At 50.2% G+C, this 21,516-nt stretch overlaps 11 protein-coding genes across 11 annotated transcripts; 5 read left to right on the top strand and 6 right to left on the bottom strand.

Annotated features, from left to right (window-relative positions):
• Window positions 1–1,050: 1,050 nt before the first annotated feature.
• On the bottom strand, window positions 1,051–1,659 carry HO173_001537 (uncharacterized protein; the record flags this gene model as incomplete). Its single annotated transcript, XM_037303476.1, has 3 exons — window positions 1,051–1,327; window positions 1,390–1,547; window positions 1,606–1,659. 3 exons carry the CDS (start codon window positions 1,657–1,659, stop codon window positions 1,051–1,053), a joined length of 489 nt encoding a protein of 162 aa, XP_037169198.1.
• A 1,206-nt stretch (window positions 1,660–2,865) lies between these two features.
• Window positions 2,866–3,550, bottom strand: HO173_001536 (uncharacterized protein; the record flags this gene model as incomplete). The annotated part of the gene is made up of 2 exons (XM_037303475.1): window positions 2,866–3,518; window positions 3,547–3,550. 2 exons carry the CDS (start codon window positions 3,548–3,550, stop codon window positions 2,866–2,868), a joined length of 657 nt encoding a protein of 218 aa, XP_037169197.1.
• Window positions 3,551–3,998: 448 nt separating this feature from the next.
• HO173_001535 (uncharacterized protein) lies at window positions 3,999–5,069 on the bottom strand (the record flags this gene model as incomplete). The annotated part of the gene is made up of 4 exons (XM_037303474.1): window positions 3,999–4,618; window positions 4,661–4,764; window positions 4,814–4,835; window positions 4,988–5,069. 4 exons carry the CDS (start codon window positions 5,067–5,069, stop codon window positions 3,999–4,001), a joined length of 828 nt encoding a protein of 275 aa, XP_037169196.1.
• A 2,417-nt stretch (window positions 5,070–7,486) lies between these two features.
• Window positions 7,487–8,040, bottom strand: HO173_001534 (uncharacterized protein; the record flags this gene model as incomplete). The annotated part of the gene is made up of 2 exons (XM_037303473.1): window positions 7,487–7,822; window positions 8,035–8,040. 2 exons carry the CDS (start codon window positions 8,038–8,040, stop codon window positions 7,487–7,489), a joined length of 342 nt encoding a protein of 113 aa, XP_037169195.1.
• A 685-nt stretch (window positions 8,041–8,725) lies between these two features.
• Window positions 8,726–9,700, top strand: HO173_001533 (uncharacterized protein; the record flags this gene model as incomplete). Its single annotated transcript, XM_037303472.1, has 1 exon — window positions 8,726–9,700. One exon carries the CDS (start codon window positions 8,726–8,728, stop codon window positions 9,698–9,700), a length of 975 nt encoding a protein of 324 aa, XP_037169194.1.
• Window positions 9,701–11,303: 1,603 nt separating this feature from the next.
• HO173_001532 (uncharacterized protein) lies at window positions 11,304–13,129 on the top strand (the record flags this gene model as incomplete). The annotated part of the gene is made up of 2 exons (XM_037303471.1): window positions 11,304–11,971; window positions 12,124–13,129. The coding sequence occupies 2 exons, from the start codon at window positions 11,304–11,306 to the stop codon at window positions 13,127–13,129; spliced, it is 1,674 nt and encodes a 557-aa protein (XP_037169193.1).
• Window positions 13,130–13,764: 635 nt separating this feature from the next.
• On the bottom strand, window positions 13,765–14,896 carry HO173_001531 (uncharacterized protein; the record flags this gene model as incomplete). Its single annotated transcript, XM_037303470.1, has 4 exons — window positions 13,765–14,176; window positions 14,226–14,565; window positions 14,621–14,714; window positions 14,765–14,896. The coding sequence occupies 4 exons, from the start codon at window positions 14,894–14,896 to the stop codon at window positions 13,765–13,767; spliced, it is 978 nt and encodes a 325-aa protein (XP_037169192.1).
• Window positions 14,897–15,144: 248 nt separating this feature from the next.
• HO173_001530 (uncharacterized protein) lies at window positions 15,145–15,864 on the top strand (the record flags this gene model as incomplete). The annotated part of the gene is made up of 1 exon (XM_037303469.1): window positions 15,145–15,864. One exon carries the CDS (start codon window positions 15,145–15,147, stop codon window positions 15,862–15,864), a length of 720 nt encoding a protein of 239 aa, XP_037169191.1.
• Window positions 15,865–17,273: 1,409 nt separating this feature from the next.
• On the top strand, window positions 17,274–17,714 carry HO173_001529 (uncharacterized protein; the record flags this gene model as incomplete). Its single annotated transcript, XM_037303468.1, has 3 exons — window positions 17,274–17,487; window positions 17,534–17,553; window positions 17,604–17,714. 3 exons carry the CDS (start codon window positions 17,274–17,276, stop codon window positions 17,712–17,714), a joined length of 345 nt encoding a protein of 114 aa, XP_037169190.1.
• Window positions 17,715–17,918: 204 nt separating this feature from the next.
• On the top strand, window positions 17,919–18,805 carry HO173_001528 (uncharacterized protein; the record flags this gene model as incomplete). The annotated part of the gene is made up of 2 exons (XM_037303467.1): window positions 17,919–18,157; window positions 18,259–18,805. The coding sequence occupies 2 exons, from the start codon at window positions 17,919–17,921 to the stop codon at window positions 18,803–18,805; spliced, it is 786 nt and encodes a 261-aa protein (XP_037169189.1).
• Window positions 18,806–19,272: 467 nt separating this feature from the next.
• On the bottom strand, window positions 19,273–21,063 carry HO173_001527 (uncharacterized protein; the record flags this gene model as incomplete). Its single annotated transcript, XM_037303466.1, has 1 exon — window positions 19,273–21,063. One exon carries the CDS (start codon window positions 21,061–21,063, stop codon window positions 19,273–19,275), a length of 1,791 nt encoding a protein of 596 aa, XP_037169188.1.
• Between the last annotated feature and the right edge of the window lie 453 nt (window positions 21,064–21,516).

The raw sequence follows: 21,516 nt of genomic DNA, 5'->3' as shown, positions 1-21,516 counted from the left end.
GTTATCGGCAGAAGTTAAAGATGGGATACAATGCAGTCACTACAGCAGCAAGTTTCTCAATCCAGAAGTACGAATGCTGAAGAGCTTCAGTACTAAATGATCGAATATCATTTCCCCATCTAGTCACTCTTTGAGCAAACCAGATTCTTGTTACGGGTTTCTAGAATTATGCATAATCCTGGCACATGTGTCTGTGTATGAAAAAGCCAGGTTGTGGTAGTCAATACAGTATTAATGATTCAGAAGATGTCATGACGTCTCTTGTCTCATTCTTTGGTCTCTAGAAAAAAGCTTTAAGCAAGAAAACTAGAATGACGGCGCAGCCAAGCAAAGGCTTTTTGCATCTGCCCCCCAAGGTGCGTATGATGGCCTGGAAGCACGCCCTTCACGAGAAAGATGAACATCTCTGCATCGACCAGCGTCCAAGACTGAAGGAAGGGCTCCTGAGTTTCTGCCAATTGGTGTGTCGAGGAGCAGTCCAGGTCTATTACTCAATAAACAGCTTCCGCTTCAAGAAGCCGGAAAATGCATTCGCATGGCTGCAGGCCAATGACGGCAAAAAGATGCAGCATACCCAGACAATTAAATGCGTGCTCGACAACTTGATTCACTCGGTGGGTATCTCGTGGTTGCTAGCTGAGTGCACAGCTTTGCGTCCGTGGAAACTGCCGGCGAGGGTAGACCATCTCTTCGCGATTTCCGAAGCAGGGGCCTATGACTTTCTGCATGGGTTTATCCGCGTTTGAGAGCAGAGGGTTTGTAGATCGTCGGAGGGATCGGTACGTGTTGAGTCCAGAATATGTTGTGGCTATGGTGGAGGATTTGGCCAACCAATTGAACTCCCGCTGCCCGGAACGCTGCGAACAGCATACCGATGTTGGTGATGTAGAGCTTGAGGTTTTGACTGAGAGGTATGATCGCCCGGTTGCAACGATCGAAAGCTGAGATGAATAGTACGTTCAGCTGCAGATTGTAATTGCATTCCTGCGCCTTGGGTTCGAGAGACAGAGGTAACAAGCAGTCAAGTGTTGATGCATTTAGCCACTGATTTCATCCTCTTTCTCCCGAGCCCTCCATGACTGCCTTGGCCACTTCCCAACTTTTAGGGTCTTCGTTCAAATCCCTCCAGATGTGGCCTGCTGATGGAGCAGCCCGCACACTCCTGTACATCATCCTTTGAGGTGCTGGCTCATGCTTCTCTCTAGTATGCTCCTCGTGCATTTTGGCGGTTGGCGTACCCTCGTCAGTGGATGTAGTTGGTTGGGAGTTAAGGTTGCTGTTGGGTTGGCCTGACTGGGGCGTGAGCGTGAAAACATCTACCACGTCACTACATCGGACATCAGCTATCGTTGACCGGGAGGAAGGGAAATCTGATGGAGCATAGCTTACTCAGACATATCATGACAGATCCCTTCCAGCGCTTCCGTCTCTCGTCGAAGTGATTCTGGATCTGGTTGGTGATAGTGCACTCGATGCTGGCTCTGGCCAGTTGCTCCGTATTGTGAGCGGTAAGGATCGTCGTACAGTAGACGTGATGTTTCGGGATTCTAAGCGCGCAAGGGAGACGAGTCAGTACTAGTGGTATCAAGGAGCAGAAAGAGGTACCTCGACTCCTCGATCCCGCCGGCCGAAGCCAAGACAAGAGGAACAAGCTCCCATGGAATGATGGAATGTAGTGATGTCGTAGCCAGGAGGTTTCAAAGGTCAAGTTGAAGGAGGTTGGACGGTAGGGCTGAAAACCACTAGCGTCATCTGTCAGTTGCTACGTACAACTTTCTTCGCTCCTCTTGTTAACAGCGACATCAGGGCATAGTATGCCATCTCCAATGATCAAAGGAAACGCTACCGTGGATTCGAAATGGAGGTAACTTGCATTGTCTCTGCAAATTTCTGAGAGTTCCGTCCCTCTTGTTGCTTCCTTGCTTTCAACCAATTAGAAGAGCAAGTGGCACAGTTCGATGCCCTTACTCCTATGTGGCTTTACCATACATGTACATTCTTCGGGCAAAGCCCCTTAAGCATGTACCATTCCACTCGCTTGGTGACCCACTACCTGATGACGAAATTTCTTTCTCGTCTTATCCTGTAAGGAATCGAGGCTATTCTCCCTGCCTTCTCCTTTTTTTCCTATAAAGTATGACTTCTGCTCTGTACTGCACCGTCTTTTCTACTCACCACACTCGCTTTTGGCTCCCTTTGCCTGCTATTCATCCTTTCAGCATAGCGGTACGAAGCTTCAAAAGATGCGTTCGCCTTCGTCTTTGGGCTTTATTGTCCTTTTTGTGTATTTCCTTTGCGGCGCGGCCCTGAGTTATCGACTTCCTGTGGACGAGGTCTTTAGGAAAGAGCTCCGAAAGAGACTTGTCTGTGAGGAAGGTGATGCTCTACTCTCGTTTCAGCAGTATACTGAGGACTCTGTCCCCTTTTGTAGTACTTACCTAAGCATTGGGATCTCGACTAGTACGGCAACAACAACTGGCAGAACGTTTGCATGCCCCTACCTGATCTCTGTGCCAAAGTGTTGACTAGAAACGCAGCACAGTAACGGCGACTACGACCGTTACCACTGGGATAGACGTCGACGCTATAACAGTTCCGACAGCGACAGTCACAACCACAGCTGGCGCAGTGGACAAGCGACAATTCGTTACTCCCGCCTCCGAACTCATCGACGCCGCGTGTTCACTAAGCCCACAACAACAGTCACTACTCTCAACCCTCTCTGATGCTTGCTCATGCCTTACGATCACCCCAAGTGTTTTCGACCAAACGGCCACTGTGACATCTGTATGAGACCCATTGAGTGTTTTCTGCCTGTCATACACTGATACTCGTACATAAGATTAGGACAATAACCGCGATCGACTATTTAGAAGGCACCATTTCTGGCACAGCTTTCGATATCCTTACGACGACATTAATTATGCTCCCTTCGCCAGTAAATGCCACTACTGTGCCAGCCTCAAGTGGCATCGCCCCGTCAAGCACGGTGGTTCCATTGTCTCCCAGCAACACGGCCACAATTCCCTTCCCTTCAATCAGCGCGATCCTTAGGTCGCCCCTCCCAATCTCTAGTGCGTCCCCCGGTTCTGCTACCGCCTCGGGAACTGTCGGTTCCTCGGGTGCTCCTGTGGTTTCGATCAACTCCACAGCTCCTGCCTCTAGCGTTTCCCCTGGTATTTCTTCTCCTTCAAGTGCTACAGCAGTCGTTTCAAGCTCTGCTTCAAATGCTCCTGGTGGATCAACAAGCTTGACATCATTCACCGCTACCGCTCCCCCAGTCATTCCTATGAGTGGACCTCCAAGATCGGCACCAATCGTTTTTGGCTCCCCATCAGTGATTCCTATCGGACCTGCCAACTCCACTGTGCCTACGCCTGGAGTTTCTTCGGGTGCTTCTACAGGGTTCTCAGTCTTTTCATCGGGCATTGCCACTGGATCTTCGAACATCACCACACCTACTTCGACCTCATCAGTCTCAAGCACTACCACGCTACCTCCTCTTGGAGGTGTCTGTCCTGTCGAGAACGGTACAGACTACACTACCCATGGCCAGACATTCCTGATTACTTGCTACATCAACTTCCCCGGCCCGTCCAATGAAGGTCTAGACGAACCTGACTTGTACGCTTGTATCAACGAATGCGCCCAAGTCAATCTCGGCTTCTCCGAAAACAATTGCTTCGCCGCATCTTACTTCCCAAATACCCTCAACGACCAGAATTGCTTCTTCAAAAACAAGCAATATAGCCAACATCCTTATACTGACTACTATACTATAAGTGCCGTCCTGATCAGCGGATTACCAAATGTAACGACAAATGCCACATCAAGCGTTAGTCCTACTGTCAGCCTCTCTGGGAGCATTTCCGCCTCCATGAACAGCTCTGTTACCCCTACTTTACTTCTGAGCGTCAACGTCTCTTCGCTTCCCTCCTTTAGTTCGTCGGTAATGTGAGTCAGTGCTGCTCCATTATACGTCTCTGTGCTGACCATAGTCATAGTGGTGCCTCTTCCGCTCCGTCTGGAATCCCTACGACTTCTGTCAATAGCTCTTCTCCTACGGTGCCTCCTTTCACCCAGCCGAGTGCGAATCGATCTGGACTCCAGAGTTCTATTGCCCCCTCCGGGTCCCATACCCTCTCTTTAAACATTTCGTCGACCGGACTTGCCAGCAGTTCAGCCCCATCTGTAATACCCGCTATATCCACCACTGCAGCTTCCGGATTGCCCACGATGTCTTCTAACAGTTCGTTGACGGGAGTCCCCACCATCTCGGCTTCATCTGGACTGCGCACAATCTCGTCCAACAGTACCTCGTCTAGCGGATCACCCTCGTCTGGACTTTCTAAGATTTCTTCGAACAGCACAGCTATAGGTACATCTTCCGGATTAGCCGCATCTATTCCCTCGGGGCTACCTACAATCTCATCTAACGGTTCAACACCTACCGTCCCCTCCTTCCCTCTCCCCAGCGTTTCGGATCGATCCGGATTCCAAGGTTCCACCCCATCTGGGATCTCGAGCGCCAGTGCAAATATCACATCAAGCCCATCTGGATTCCCCACCATCAGCGCCAACGTCACATCTGCACTCCATATATCATCCGGATCTCCGTCTATATCTATCAATATCTCTTCGTCTCACTCATTATCCATACCCGTTGCGTCAGACAACAAGACCAACGGTTTGCCTACTTCGACCAAGCTTAGTTCTTCCACCCCATCAGGTTTCCCGACGATTTTTTCGAACGCCACTACACCCCTATTCAGTCAGCCCACCAACTCGCTCGGCCGGAACGCTAGCTTCACACCTGCCCCCCAGAACTGTACTGGCTGCGATACCGTAAGTGGAAATTGCCACTCCACGAGCTTGAGGTGCTCTGCTGATTGACTTACTTCCTTAGGCAATTGTCACTTCTATTTATACGTCCATCTGGACAACCACCATCGTAGAAACTTCTACGTCTGAAACTGTAATTACTCACCTTTTCGAAGGTCTAGTAACAAGATCACCGGCAACAAGTGCCCCGCATTTGCAGAAGTGAGCGCCGGTGGCGTAGCTGGCATATCGTCTCGCGATCTCCGCGACCGAATGAGTGGCGTTATAGGAAAGCGGCAAGTTTCTCGGTCACGGTTGGAAGATTGGAGGAAAGTTAATCAGCATAGCTTATGTTTTGCCTTCTCTAGAGATGCATGCCTTTTACGATTAGATCATAAAGCATCGATAGAAAATCTCAATTACAAGCCTGTCCATTGCAAGTATTATTCAGACTGCCTTCCGTGCTCGTAGTGTAACAGCCGTGGGAGCGCCGTGAGCAAACGAGCTTCTGCGTGAAGCAGTCCGGCCTGGAAAAGAAGACTCAAATCTCCATTAAGCTAATCGGAGGCTCCGCTGATCTATAGGGAGGTGAGTCATGGGATGATGAGGCCGTATTGGAGGAGGGGGATGTCGAGAACACTTTTGAGTCCAAGGCATCCATGACACAAGTCTTCTCCATGCAGCGATATCATTCATACAACTGTAAGAGTCCATGCTACCTTCTAGCGCGTTGCTATTGACGGTGCAACGGCGAGCCTTAGAGATCATAACAAGCTATGGAGGAGTTCGTGAGCTATAAGAGCCCCTGGTAAACGAGGAACCTGGCTACAAGACGGTTGTGTGAATAGAAGGATGAATGGAAAGCAGTGGAAACGTCCAACGTTGCGTTGCGGATACCTTGCTTGAAAGTGAACGGACGTTTCGAAGGCTAAGATGCCCGGAACAACGGTAGTCGAATCGAGTATGGATTTTCAAACAAAGGATTACAACGTGCCAGGCCGATCTGGACGCCAAAGATAAATGTGGCCATGCTTCACCCTCGTGACCTGCATCCTAGGATCCTCTGGTGTAAACACTGTGTACGACGAGTCCTTGGCAAGATTCTGATTCTTACACATACCCTTTCAGAGCACGCACCACTGGTGTTCTTCGTCGAGCAGCCGTTCCTCGATCATCAGACCGTCTTTGGCTTCCACAGCGGATACCTCTTCGCCTCTCCTGTGCTCATAGGCGTTTATAGTCTCTTCATCGGTCGGTATCAATGTTACCCGGCAAATATACTTGATCTGCAAGCTATCAAGTTCTGCATGATCCTCACGCGTTCCAATAATCGCGATTGATTGACTGCCTGGTGTATGGGAAAGCTTCTTGAATGTAGTGTACGAAATGAGTGCGAACACTTTAGAATGATTCCACGCAGCAACTCCCTTTCCAGTTTCAGACTCTCGGAACTACTAATGATAAGTCCGTTCGTGTGATGATGGGGAATAACACAGCACATTGAAGATTCAAAGAACGACCCACAGTCCCAAGCCAGATTCCAGGATAAGAGACGACCAAGCCCCCGGTCGGATTCAAGCCTGCATAGGGGACTGCATCGTTCCCATAGTCTGCCATCGCGGTGGGGTTCCGATTCAGGTAGGACGCTTGTGCCCACCCAAATCCATTCACAGTACACGCAGACCGCATCGAATATTCGATACTGTCCAAGATTCTTTACCATACGAAGAAATCTGGCCATCCTTCCGCCCACCTTCTCAGAAGAAATGACTTGTGATGGTACAGTATCTAAGGCTAGAATCGCGGCGAAACAGACGGTGTCAATTGAGAGCCGGTTGGGAGTTCGCTGACTCAGATTGATTGCAGCCATATCGAATCTGGAAGCTGGCGGCATCTGATCTTGAACTCCGAAGTACTCCGGCAGAGAAATCGCACCGACGAGTCCCATCAATGCGATTCTGTGATAGAACCTGCGATTGAAATGGACGTCGATCTTCACGTCCACTAGCAGATCATCACGATGCTGCGGCCCATCGCGCAACTGAAAATCCCGACTTTTCGCGAATATCGACTCTTGAAGAGTCCAGAGCCGGCGCTGCCAGTTGGACATGAACACTCTTGCTGCACGGTTGTTGATATGAGTATTCGATTTCGGTAAGTATTCAAAGACTCGCCAATTTCGTTTCTTCGAAAAGACACGGGAGGTATCCACTCTCTTTCTATAATGGGAAAAACATCCTGCGGCACCTCCATGTGCAACCAGTTGCATTCTGTGTCGACATGGCGCGTAACATAGGTCTTGATATCCACTTTTTGCAAAAAAAAGGTCGTATCGGTTTACACAGCGTGCTTTAGTGGCCCTCTCGAGTATGGGATACAAGTCGTATAGTACTGCAAGTCGACATTCCGACCTTTCCCAGATGTGAGCATCGCAACATCTTTTGGGCACCAACCCTTGGCAAAGAGCCGCTGAGTCAAAAAGGCACTTGTTGCCCATTGCAGACGCAGATCAGAGCTAGGGAAGTCATGGATTTTCGAAGCGGCCTGTGTCACCGCATCTGTTATAGCAATAATAGATATGGATATTTTGGGGGAAATGGGCGGGGGGAAAGTTCTTCGAGAGCTGAGATTCTGGAGAAAATCGTTGACCTTGTTCATTGCAATATCAGTTCACATAGTCATGGACTTCGGAAAGCATCGCGAGAGCGAATGGCCAACTAGCGACCTTGCCGTTCATTTCTATGACCTCGCTCGGATCACCTCCGCGGTATTTGATCAACGCAACATTCTCTCGAGTATTCCAATCGTCAAGACATCCGTGTAGCCGCTCCGTTATAATGAGCTTGCTTCCTTGGTCGGTCCTCGCGAAATCAGCGTTCTGACCACGTATAGTGCCAACTGTGCGGAAAGTGCACGTCAGGAGACCGAAGTAGAGCCAAGTCTGGAAAAAAGCCTCCACATCTTCGGGTTCCTTTTCAGTGAAATTTCGCTCGTGAAAAATCTACTTTTCTATTCCATCCGTAACGTTCTGGGTATGTCGTGAACTCCCGACTGTCGTCTTCTTCTGTCCCAAGATACGGGGTCTCGAGCCTTGCCGTTCCCTCTGGAGAGGAAATACGATCCAGGATTTGGCGAGAAAGATCAATGTGGATTGCTTGGTTGCTTGGGGCAAATGCTAAACCTTCTGACTCTCGCCTCTAATGCAACTCATACAGTCATACTCTAAGACAGCCATCTTTTGAGTATCGATGTTGATTGCTGCGCTTACAAATTCATCAGTTGCTGTCTCATCAATCTTAATCAGCTTTTGCAAGTCTTCGTGTTTTTACTAGGAAATTCAATCGTGCGAATCTTGCGTCGAATTGATAGCACTGAAAGTCATGAGGTTAGGGTTAGGGTCTGCGCAATCCGGCAAGAATTTCCTAGGATGCCGAAGGTCGGGCTAAGACATTTCTTGTCTAGCGTGTTAAGAAACAGCCGCGCAGCGGCCAACTCTTCCTGGCACCTCGACTTGATCCTTTCCGAATCCTTTTCTCCATTATTTATTTACCTTAGATATCACCAATCTGGTCTACTATCATTTGGGTGGCTCTGAACTTTCTAGAGACATAAGATATGCCTTGTGTGGATCTGATAATGGCTTCATTGACCATACTAAAGAAGCGTGCGGCCCTCTGTCAGCTAATCACTCAACCTTGAACCACTATCGTGTACATGGTCCAGAGATTGAATTGGCCTTATTGAAGCATCACTCTTCTGTATTTGGCTATCGAGATCTGAGGCAGCCAGAGCGTTCCAATGTCCCTTCCGTCCATTACATCATGCTGACATAAAATCTCATTGGTTTCCGCTTTCTCTTGTTGCCTATATCCTGGCAAAGTGTTTGCCCCATCTTTACCATCTCATGCGTGCATTTCGTCTTCTACTAAGCAGCTTCATCTCCAACGTCTCAGCAGACATCTCACGCCTACAGTCCTCAGCCATGGCCACCCCGAAGACCTCGCTCTCAACCAGCCGACCTCCCTCCACCCCTCCCGCCAGCCTTTCCGCTTATGAGAACAAAGGCCTCTCCCACCCACCAAACCTTGATCCTCTTACCAACGCGCAGAAACAAACATGCAAGGTGAAGCCTGTCACCATTAAAGTCAATGACGATCTCTATGGCGCGGTCCCTGCTTTCTTACACATTCCACAAAATTACCGCCGCGAACAAACCGAGGGACGCGCGGAGACGGCCGCTATACTGTTATCCGGTGCAGGCGGAGGTGTGGTGGGTCCATCCTCAATATATCTTTCGATGGCGGACAAGTTGGCTAGTCTGAACAAGGGCATACCGGTCATGCGACTAGACTACCGTTATCCGGCAAGAAACAAATACTGCGTAGCGGATGTGCAGGCAGCTATGAAGTATCTGGAGACTGGCTATGGGCTTTCAAAATTCGTGCTCGTAGGTTGGTCGTTCGGCGGCGCACCGGTATATACACTTGGTGGTAGCGAAGAGAGGGTCATTGGCTGTGCCACCGTGGCCAGCCAGACAGCTGAGACGGAAGGGATTGGGAGATTGGCTCCGAAGCCTGTTCTGTTGATGCATGGCACTGGTGATAGGACACTGAGGTACTCCTGTAGTCAACGCTTGTATGATGAGTATGGAACGAAGGGGGAGAGGGAGCTGAAGCTTTTTGATGGAGACGATCATGCGTTGACGAGGAATGCAAGAGAGGCGGAAACAAGGCTTTGCGAATTTGTGTCGAAATGTGCTGGGGTCGAGATTGGCGGAGCAGAGAAGGAGATGATGGGGCAGGAATTGATTGGAGACGGAGACAGGGTGAGGTTGATGAAGGAGGGCGGAGCTTTGAACGGCGGAGAGAGGGTGGAATAGCCGGACATTTCGAACCCTCAAGGTCTGTCATCAGTGACATGAGGTTCAGACTCGACGTGCTTCGATCATCTTTTGTGTTTCAGCCTCAGGTTCTAACTATTGTTGGTCTCAAAGACCTAAAGCGATGGAACGGAAGACGATTGGAACATGACGGCAAGTTCAAGGCTCGGCAACCGTTGTAACGCCAGGAGAACAACCGCTTTCTACTCTTGGAGCTGAGGCTTCTGTAAGTGCTTTCTCTTTGTGTGGAATGCAAAACTCGAGATTGTTCTTCGAGCACACAGAACAACGCCTGGATATTAGATGAATCTCACACTGCAACGCTCGAATTTGACCATCTTGCTGGGTGATAGATCTCAGGCGCGATGTAAGAAGAAACCGACAAATTCCCCCTTACGATCCCGCATCCAATGTTAGTCTGCAGACCATAATCGCTATCCAACGGCCGATGGGCACAAACACGCTTTACAGTTCGCATATTTTTATCGAGATTGTTCAGATAGAAAATAAGCAATCAAATACTCAATGCATCTGCATTGTTGGATTTGATATCTGTTAGAGTAATGTAATTTAATGCAGTAGACCTTGATAAATACATGTTTCATCTCTCATACAGCAGCTAGTGCTTCTGTGATTTCAATCCAAACATCGATCAGGATGGTGCGAGGCATTCTACGTGCAGTTTGCAGAAGAACATTCATGGTTGCGCCTTCGCACCCACCGTGTCAGTAGACTTGTATCGACTTGGGGGTTGTACATATAGGACATCGAAAGTGGGTGTACATCTAATAATGCTACCCCCATGCCTATTTTGATTTCGATAGGAAAGCGCATGTGGAGACGGGTGTGGCGTGTCGATCTCCCGCTCGTCTCCTGCCATTTAGCGTCCGATAATTTCAGACACACTCGGATCACAAAATAAAGAAAATTTCTAAATAATAACAAACACAAGAACCCACTAGACCAGCACCGGAAACCATCAAAATAAGCTGTGAATTTCAACAAAGACACCAAAAGTGACAATAATAGAGCTTAGATCCGGAAAGGGAAAAAACCCCAGAAAATCCGGGCTAAATAGGAAAGCCTGGCGATGTCGTATCTAGCAGAATCACGCAAGCAATAAGAAAAGGAAATTGAAAAACGGGGAAAAAAGCGACATAACCTGCATTAAGCTAGATAAGGCTAATAATTCACAAAATTTCCCTCTAGTTAAAATGAGTTGTAATAGTAGACGAAAGACAGATAAGGATGACAATGACAGGCAAATAAAAAAAGGATTTGCATAGAAATTTGGTGGGGAAAGGCCGTAATCCCATTTGGTTAGTGCCAGGCTTTTCTGTCACCCGCGTGGTAAATAACTTCATATTTGTGGGATGCCAGAGTTGGGTAAACCTCGGAAAACGGTGATTCGCCCCCGAGGATAAAAGGTCATCAATTTCTCCATATTCTAACGATGTTACGAGTTCAGTGTTTTCATCCGTCAACACTCCTATCATCCCCGAGCTTAGATAGTTCTGCCGACTGCGTCCCCTCTGGCTAAGGTGTTACTTTCTTTTGGAAATATTTCCCTGCAATTTTTCATCTGCTGTTTATTCTCTAGACCATGGCGTTGACGGAGCATGATAACGTGGAAGAACATGCCTCTGAAACGAGTCCGTTACTCGGCAACGGCGATGGCAAAGTCACCCCTGATGGTGAATCAGGCCAAGGAGGAGATACCGATAACACTGGTGACAGCCGGGGCGAGAACGATGCTCCACTCGCGGAAGAACCTAGCACAGGCAAGCTGCTCATCGTCATGAGCAGTATCTGGTTCGGCACATTCTTGGCTGCGTTAGATGCGACAATCATAGCCACATTGTCAGCCCCGATATCCACCTCCTTCAATTCATTGTCCCTACTCTCCTGGCTTGCTTCGGCCTATTTCATAGCCAATGCAGCTCTCCAGCCGCTTAGCGGTCGACTAACGGACATACTGTCTCGACGGACGGGTCTGATATTTTCGAACATCTTCTTCGCCGCTGGCAACCTCATCTGCGGTCTCGCCACGAGCGAATGGGTTATGATCTTTGGCAGGATTGTTGCTGGTATGGGCGGTGGTGGTCTGACAGCTATCTCCACCTTCGTAGGGTCTGATCTTGTTCCTCTGCGCCGACGGGGGGTATGGCAAGGTTTCGGGAACATCTGCTTTGGTGTTGGCGCTGGTCTTGGTGGTGTCTTCGGCGGTTGGATCAATGATACTTGGGGATGGCGGAAAGCGTTTCTGATTCAGTAGGTGGCCGTGGAGACGAGGCTTTCCTTTTGCCGAGCTTGAACCACAATAAATGCTTTAGAAGCGTATTTGTTGTTTCAATCCCTAACCCTGTTTCTACTCTCCAATCTCTATATAGAGGGAGACAGGCTGACTCCAAAATTCCTTACAGAGTGCCATTCATTGTCATCTCCGGCATCATGGTATCCTTCACCGTCAATATCCCGGTCAAATACTCCTCCAAATCAGCTCTCAAGCGTATCGACTTCCTCGGCGCCGCAACGCTCATCACGACCTTGGTTCTCCTTCTTGTCGGTCTGAACTCGGGCGGCAATGTCGTTCCCTGGAACCACCCTCTAATCTACACGACTCTTTCCTTATCTTTCATCTTCCTCCTTCTCTTCATCTACATCGAGAGCAAGCTCGCGTCTGAGCCTGTCATACCAGTCAAGCTTCTCCTCAACCGGACTGTGCTCGCCGCCTGCTTGACAAACTGGTTCCTGACCATGTGCGTTTTCTCGCTCCTTTTCTACGGACCCATATACTTTCAAGTTAAAGGCCTATCCCCTACCCAAGCTGGTGTACGACTGATACCACAGTCCATCGGCACGGCAATAGGTAGTGTATCTACTGGACTCATCATGCGCTGGACGGGAAAGTACTACATACTCAACATCTGTATCCAGATTGTGTTCACCGCGGCTTACGCTTTGCTATCATCGTTCACTTTGATGACGCCAGCATGGGAGCCTGTGCTTGCCATGTTGATGTCCGGGATTGGGTACAGCGGTATGCTTACTACCACACTCCTCGCGCTCATCAGCGCTGTGGATCATAAAGATCAGGCCGTCATCACGTCGGCTTCTTATGCATTCCGAAGTACCGGCAGCGCCATTGGTATTACAATTGCATCCGCTGTATTCCAGAATATCTTGAAGATTAGGTTGTGGGCGGTATTGGGCGACCGGGAGGGCGCCGCTGATGTTATTGGGAGGTTGAGGGATAGTCTCGACGAGATCAAGACATTACCGGTAGAATGGAGGGGTGAGGTGAGAGAGGTGTACATGGAGGCGCTGAGAGGCGTCTTCCTTACGACATTAGGCATAGGTATTGTAGGTGGGCTGGTGAGTCTGGCTATGAGGGAGCATGTCTTGCATAGGAATCTAGAGAGGAAATGATCGAAGATGATGACGGTGTTCAAGCCGGCTACCAGATGTGTAACACGATTTAAGGCGGACGATTAACGCCAAATCGCTTGCTTCGCTGGCTAACAAGCGATACTTCTCTCGAGAAAGAATTTTTTTCTCACCACATAAGGCAGAACCAGCTCGCGTTCCCAAATTGCCTCTGTCACGTTCACTGGAGGCACTCGCCAGCGATTGCAATCCGGGTGTTTCCGCTTCCTGCGAGCTTCAATAACGATGTCACCTATCACAGTCACTTGGATTTTCCCCACGATGTCGGCCTCGTCGCTTCATGATGAAGCGCTGAAGTGCCAGCGAACGACGCCAGATTCTGGGCTGAAAAGTGCGCCAGTCGATCTCACTCCTGCATGGAATGGCGTCCTCCTGCTTTGTTCATCGACCGAATACGATCGGGAGCTGTTTTATGTACAGCCCGATTTGATGCATGTACATCCACTTCTATTGACAGTCCGAGTTGCACGATCCATGTACAGCATAACCGGACGTATTTTTGAGAGATGTTGTGCAATAGCGATCACGGTAGCCAAGTACGCGCTGAAATGTTGACGGATGCCAACCTAGGTATCTCGGAGTATTGCCTTTTTCGAGCAGGGTACCATGCTCGAATGCTATGGCTCGCTTCTACTACCAACAAACCTGCCACGCTCTCTACTCGCGTCTCGCAAAGGCACATGCTCCGCGTCATCCTCCATGTCGTCTACGTCAAAGCTTTCAGCGCTTCCAGTCCTTGCCTCCTCATCCTTCAGCTTCCCGAATCCATTTCTCGAAGCCCACTCTGCTCGGCTTGGGAATGGTGTATCGCAACGAGGTGAAGTCAGCATTGGGTAGTACCTTCTGTACGAGAAATAAGCGACGAGCATGCCCAGAATCGATCCCGTAGTGACATCGTAGACATCATGCCTGTAGTCTTCCAAGCGCGATATTGATATCAGCGCAGCAGCGACCAGCGGTGCTAGGGCAAGCAGAACTCTGGCTAGATCAGTTCGGGGTCGGAAAACATGCATTTGCCCAGCGAAGAACCTGATAGGTCAGCCAACTACCCGTAGAACAACGTTTATGAGGATCTTACAACGCCAGATACCCTAATCCACTAAAAGCAAGGCTGCTGTGACCGCTGGGAAAGCTTCTCCATCCATCATGTAAAACGTGGTGATCCGTCTCGGTGCAAGAGCCAATGGTGATCAGAGTATGCTCAGGGGTACCCTTTCTAGGCTTGCAGCGAGCAATCAGGTCCGGCCTTGGTCGTCCCACGGAATTTTTAACCACGTCCGTAAGGAACGTAGTCAGCATGATGCTGATCGCAAGACCCAGTATTGTGACATTGGTCTTGTGTAGACCAGGCCTAAGTATAATTGCCCACAGGAAGAATATGCACAGTGGCAGAAAGACAGAGTAGGCGACGTTCCATACTGCGTTGCCTATTCAGCGGCCACGTAGGCAAAGGAGGACTCGAAGGCTGCATACTGACTGGTACACGCTCGACCGCGGCGTGAGGGTATTGTATAGAGATGTTGTCGAGGGAGAACATGCGATGGAAAGGCTCGACGAGTACTTGGATCTGGGCACGAGTCAGTCTCTCGATCCTGATTCGAGCCATTGGTGACCCACCAAGCTATATGCCAGCAGCAGCAGGGCGAAGCCAGCGTAGTCTGCAGCGTAGGAACGGTTCCAAAATCTGGAGACGGAAGACATGAAGTCTTCGTCTTTGCCAGCTGTCTTCTTCCCAGCGGCGCGGGGCATGGCCGTCAATGAGATCTGCCGCATTGGACCCTCATCTAGAAATATGTATTTCCATAGGCGTCAAGGGGGTGGCAACGAAGCTGAAGCTTGCAGCCTAATTGTTAAGTGAATTTCGCATTTATGCAAGCGGACCGCTAGCGTGTTTACCCCGGATTCCAACCGCATCCCTGCATTTCAACGCTGCAACTCAAAAGTCTTTCCCATTCGATAGCAATATTCCCCCCCAAGACCACTGACAGTTCTCGACAATGATGGCAGACCAACCTCAGCCGGGTACAATCAGCGCCGCCTTCCCAGCTCCACCGCCCTTCTACAAGTCTTTCACGTCGCAGAACCTCGAGCGCTTACAAGAGCATCTCGAATCCTCAGGCCAACCCACCTCGCCAGCTACACAACCGACCACAGCGCCTATTCCAGACGTCCTCTCTCTACCACTCGAACTACGCAACCTCATACCTCCTCCTCCACCAGCAGAGGGCAAGTACCGCTCCTTCGGCACCCTTCACGAAGTCTCTCCGACACCGGCCTCCGAAGACCAGCAAACACCGACCCCCACCCGCCTTCTCTCCCTCACGCATAAAATCCTGTTGACCTTTCTCTCCCTCACCAACGCCCTGGCGACCAACCCTGCCGGTTACGGCCCCATATGGGACGAGCTGCACGAACTGTTCCAGGAGGTCCACAAGGTCATTAATGGGTATCGACCGCATCAGGCGAGGGAAACGCTGATTCTGATGCTGGAAGAGCAGCTGGAGAGGGTGAGGGGTGAGACGAAGGGGGTGGGAGAGACTGTGGGGAGGGCGAAGGAGGTTGTCGAAAGGCTGGGGAGGGAAGACCGAGGTGGAGGTGTGGGGCATGGTGTGGAAACGGACCAGCATCGAGAACCTGTGAGCCCGGGAAGTAGGGAGGAGGAAGACGTGGAAAAGCGGATTTGGACAGTGTTGGAGAGGGAGGTTGGGAGATGTTAGGGGCCATGTTGGGAGGTGCCCTTTTACGATTTTACGATTAGCAAAAGATTATCAGTACCCAGCTGCAGCCACGAGCGATGGGGCTCCGAGCCATTTACAGCAAGTACTACGCTGTACCCATACTCAATTTCCTCCTCCTCAGGCTCTCGTTCCTCGTTTAGACCTTGATTCAATATCCACCATTTCCCCCAAAATACTTTTATCAGTCCTCCCACTCCATCCATATGTATGAAGGAAACTGCAGAACTAGAGTAGACAATGGATCTGAACCCTGGCATTTTTTCGAAAGCGATGGCAGTCCTCATTTGGACCATCAACGATGCAGACTTGGTACGCCGTTATGGGCATGCAGGTTCCTGCATCTGATTACATCCAAGTTCAGGCGGTGCTTCAGCCTTTCCGGTTTCCAGACAACGGTGGTCGGGACGAACGGCTAGCGAAACAAGGCGTACCTGCTTTACGGAGTAGATGCCATATGTGCATCCCCACTCCTTCCATTTTGGTCTCACAGGTGCACACCCTTTTGAAGGTACTTGCTCCTTCCGCTATCCATCACACGCTTCCCTCAGCCTGTTTTTCTTCCCTTCCCTTACCCAATCTGTTTTTATTACAAGCTATCAGCTCTACACTTTGTGGCAGAATATTTCATTGTATCTGCAATCGTTATTTACTTAGGAGCTCGCGCACATAAACTCTCTGTTTCACGGTCAGTGGAAGCAGCGCAGATCAGCAGCTCATAAAATTGGGATACTACCTTATGCATCGTCACCATGCAGGTCACCGAGATTTCGCACTCGATTCCATTGGTGTGTGATGAGGCTGGGGTGGATACTGCCTTTCTGGGCCAATCAGTCGAGTCATCAATCATGACAAGACCAGATCATTACCAGCTTAAGTCTACGCCTCACCCCATACCTGCATGAGGGTTGTCTTCTTGAGCTTGCAGCAGCCAATTGCCCTTGGTTCCTTGGTTTATAAGAAAATAGCCTCGTGGCCTTGTTCAATGTTTCATCCCGTCCCACGTCGATCAGATCCCCCTTTCGTCCTGCATCTCCATCACCCTATCCGCTGCCTGCGCCTCTGTCTGTTTCCAGCAATGCATTGCGCTATTTCACTTTCGGCTGTGAGCCAAGATTTTGAATCCTGCCTTCATGCAAGTTACGCTGCTTTGCCATATTGGCTGCTTTCACCTACATGACGCCCAATACGATCGACACCAATTGCTGCGTTGTAGCAGCTTGTCTCCAATCAACTTGTGACATATGTGTGGCATTGTCGCCGTGAAGCCAGATCTTTCAAAGGCGATACTGGTGGCGTCTTGATTTCTTCACACTTCTAGTCCTCGTCCTCGTCCTTGTGTAATCAAATCCGACACCACTCGTCACCTTGACATTGAAGCAAAAGAAATCATGGCAACCCCAACGACAGCTCCGATTCAGACACTGTTGAATGGACCAGCCGGGACACCTCCTGCTGGAGTAGTGCCAAACTTCCAGGATCCACCGAATCTCAATGCTTTCCTCATTTTGACACTGACGTTGGTCTTGACTTTCGGGAGTTTAGCTGTTCTTATGCGCATGTATACAAAGTTGTTTATAATTCGATCCGTTGCTTATGAAGATTGTACGGTCCCACAGCTTGCTCCGCTCACAATACTGATACTTCTTAGATGCTGTCATGCTAGGATGGGTAAGGCCTGAGGTAGGGGGAAGTTTTCGAATCTTACTAACATCACCAAGTTAATCCAAATTGCGGAGACGGTTCCATCTGCAATTACCACTAAACATGGTGGTGGATGCCATATGTGGAACATACAGCTCAAAACTTTCTTCGATATGCTCTACGTATGATTTGCCTCCGAGTATCCATTACATATAGGAGGAGACTTACCATAATTCTAGTGGACTAACCTCTCTTCAGTACTATATTGCCCCATTGTGTTCTTTGTCAAGTTATCTATTCTCCTCCAGTACCTGAGAATCTTCGTGCCCAACAGAAAGGGCAACATGTCCATTTTTGTTGCCATACAAATCTGTATTTGGGGTTGCTTCACAATGTACCTGGTCGCTACCATCTTCGCCATTGCGCAATGTAGTCCGCGCAAGAAAATCTGGAACCCATTGATGAACACGGGCCACTGCATCGACACAAGCGCTGCATACTTGTCTACTGCAATATTCAACGTCATCACCGACTTCGCAATCTTGATCCTACCGATGCCAATTCTTTGGAAACTACAGATGCCCCGGAAGAAGAAGATCCAGACGACAGCAGTATTTGCAACGGGCTTCCTGTAAGTATCCATCATCGACGCCGTGTCATCATCCGAGAGAAACCCCCCCTCCCTTTACCCCTTACTTGGAAAAAGGCTTACTGATCTCTTCCGAACATTAGGGCTTGTGTGACATCCGTCTGGCGCACATACTACGCTTGGCAGATTTTCCAGTCGCGCGACATCAGCTATAACGTGGTCAAGATGGGTCTCTGGACTTACGCCGAGATTGCCATTGGTACCATTGTCAGCTGCATGCCCGTACTCCCCAAATTCTTCCGACACTTCAGTCCGAAACTCTACGCGACGTTCGCTTCCAAATCCAAGCGTGGCAGCAGCAGTAGTAATCCTCCACCCAAATCCCGATCTTCCGTCATGGTGGAAACACCTCGAAACTCGGCGGAATCATCCAAGAAACTCTTCGCAAAAGGCAATGGAGGAGAAAGGGACGTCTCACAGATATGGAACCAAGCTTATCACCCGTCGACCGTCGAGGTCAAGGGCGAGTATGTCACGCTGGACGAGTACGACGCTGTGCTACCGAGAATGGGTACGGCGAGTGAATCGGACCCAAAGATGGGCAAGGGCAACGCTACAAAAAGAGATGATTTGGAGAGCGCTCAGCATGATTTTGCTATCCGAGGGACTAGCTTTCCGCAACGGAGATGAGATTTAGAGGTGCTGGGGCTGCGAACGGGATAGTAGAAGCTTGCACTCCAGTTCCTAGCCGTGGTCATGAGCCTGTCCTATTCATTTGGACCGGTTGTGTACCGCGATGTGTTCGTCGTTGGTACCGTCTTGTTGGGACTGTTGCGAGTATCGTGGGGTCCGTTCTAGATGTTTGGGGCTGTGATAGCATTTATAGCAGGTAAGCATCCATGTCAAAGAGTGAGGGGAGGCCATTTGATTCTACGCGACGAGCCAACATAAAAGCATGGCGAGGCCTGTTGCATGGCATTAGAGGAATCCAAGCTCTGAGAGCTTGCAGACTACTATCACCGATTCACTCTCTCATCGATCCAAACACTCTGGAGTAAGGAACATTCCTGGTGGGGGACTAGTAGGACCGATACGTGGACTTGGAGAGCACGAAAGGAACCACCACGCTCCAACTGAGCCGAGAGAATTTAGAATCATCAGAGTTTCGCAGCTACCGTAGTCGCTATCTGTTCGTTCTTCGTCAAGTCTCCCCTCTCTTCCCTCAGCCTCTGATAGACCGCCACGCACTCTCTCAACTCCTTGCCCACTCCATCATCTACCTCCTCGACGGCATCATCCCTAGACCACCATATCCACACCACCTTCACCAGCCCTCCTATCCCAATGATGGCAGGGATCAGCTGGCCCGGCGCGCCTACGTTTCCCATGCCACCGATATGGTTCCAATATATAGAGAGCTCGATGCTGAGTATCAACTCAACACACATAGCCAGAGAGACGCAGGCGTTCCAAACTGTATGCGGCGTGGGCCTGCCGGTCGGCAACTGCGCCTTGTGGAGCGCTATCGTCGTCAGCAACGTGGATCTGGATATCCGTTTGTGGCACGGGTCTCGCAACGCCGCTTCGAGCATGATCGGGTAGTTGTACCATCCGAATCTGCACAGCGATCTGACGTGACGGGCCAAGGGTATCAGGACCGGAAGGCGGAATGGCCGCAGAGCGTACAGGGCGGAGATCCTCTGCTGGATCCGCTTCGGCGGATGCAGCGGTGGCAGGAAGATCCTCATGGGCAGCCCGGGCAGCTGGTAGCACCAGGCTGAGTGGTCGGCGACGTCGACGGCGGTGATGGCCTCGAGCCAGCGGTCAGCTTCGATGAGGTTGTCGAGAGAGGGTAGATCGTTGAGAGTCGGATCGTGGGCGGTGGGGCTGCCGTTCTGACTGGTTGTATGTGGATTCTTGGGCGGACGGGGAGGTGTGGCCGGTAGATGGCGTTGGGTTGCGGCGTCGGACACTTTTTGGCGAATGGTGTCTGATTGGATGGATGCTGAATTGTTTGACCGAACAGATCTGGTGCTGGCGTCTTCGTCCTCGTCGTCGCGGATGAGGACATTTGGGTGCGGTGGGCTAGATGCTGCAGATTCGGAGTTCCTAACTGGATGACCCACTTCTGCCGACCTTCTATGCGGATGCGGTACGTTGCAGCTATCGTCGCTGGAGATATCGTTGTGGTAGTGCTGTAGCAGCAAAGCCTGCCGCAATCGAGCAAAATAGTCCGGGCTTCTGATATCAGTGTTTCGCCAATGTTGAAATAACTGGAAGGCAGTATCACACTGCTTGATCGTGCCGAAGGACAGAGCAGATATCGACAGTACTTTATATGCCGACCTGTAAGTGCCATACAAATTGAGCTTCGCCGCAAAGAAGATCCACGTCCCACACGGTGTCTCCTCCGTACGATCGAGGCCGGTCCAGGCAAACCAGACGGTGTAGCCAAGCATTCCTAACAGGGCGCATTCTCGGACCACGACTCGCACGATGCGTTTGGTCCCATGCTTCTTGCTGAACCTGGACCGATCGAGCACGCCGACGTACCAGGTAGCAAACAGCAGCCGGAGCAGAAGGAAGACCTCGATCGCGTAGGTCTGTTGGGCTTGATGCGACAGCCACGCCAGCGCGATGAAGAGGGCCACGAGGAAAAGTAGGTTGACGGACCGCAGCACCTTGGCTTCGCTCAGGACGAAGTAGTTCGCGAACCAGACGGATAAGGCTTGCGTGTAGTAGCCCAGGCGTATACCGATGCCGTAGAGGTCCGAGTTGCCTGTGAAGCCACAATGGTTCGGGCTTGTCTGAGTGCTATTGGGTTGAGATGCTGGGAGATTGATGCTGCGCTCGATTGCGAGGCTACTGCAGGGGTCAAGTCGAAGCAGAAGGAAGAGCGCTGCGCTTGGTGTATATTTTGAGCTTAACATCATCTGATCCCATACCATTACATCTTTGCTATCTCCTTAGCGTTCTCCAAGGAAATATAAAACAGCATAGTTTTAGCAAGTCAACGCTACGAGGTAAAGTGTGTAGAAAGTTTCGCTATTGGAAAAACGAGCGAGACTGGCAGTTTGGGATTGGCAACCTTGTCGTGGGGCTGTGGCAGACCCAGCATGGTGGGTCCATCATGGTGGCGAATAGAAATACGATAGCAGAAATATTTGCCAACATAGGTCACATCTCTAACATGGTTCATGCAGCTAAGCGCCAATTTTGCGAGAGGGTTGCACCAAGACTGTGCTGCGTTTGAGGACTATAAATAGCAACGTGCACGCAGGATACTCCGTAAGAAAGGCGGAGAAAGCGCTCTTAAGATGTAGACAGTATGACCAAATTGATGTAAGATACTTGCAGCGATGCTTAGATGTTTGATGGAAGTCGAGCAAAATTAGCCGCCG

Source organism: Letharia columbiana (assembly GCF_014066305.1).
Source record: "Letharia columbiana isolate WasteWater2 chromosome Unknown Sc0000003_s0, whole genome shotgun sequence".
Taxonomy (NCBI): Eukaryota; Fungi; Ascomycota; class Lecanoromycetes; order Lecanorales; family Parmeliaceae; genus Letharia; species Letharia columbiana.
The sequence above is the reverse complement of the archived record's forward strand: the minus strand, read 5'-3'. Positions and strand labels throughout refer to the sequence as shown.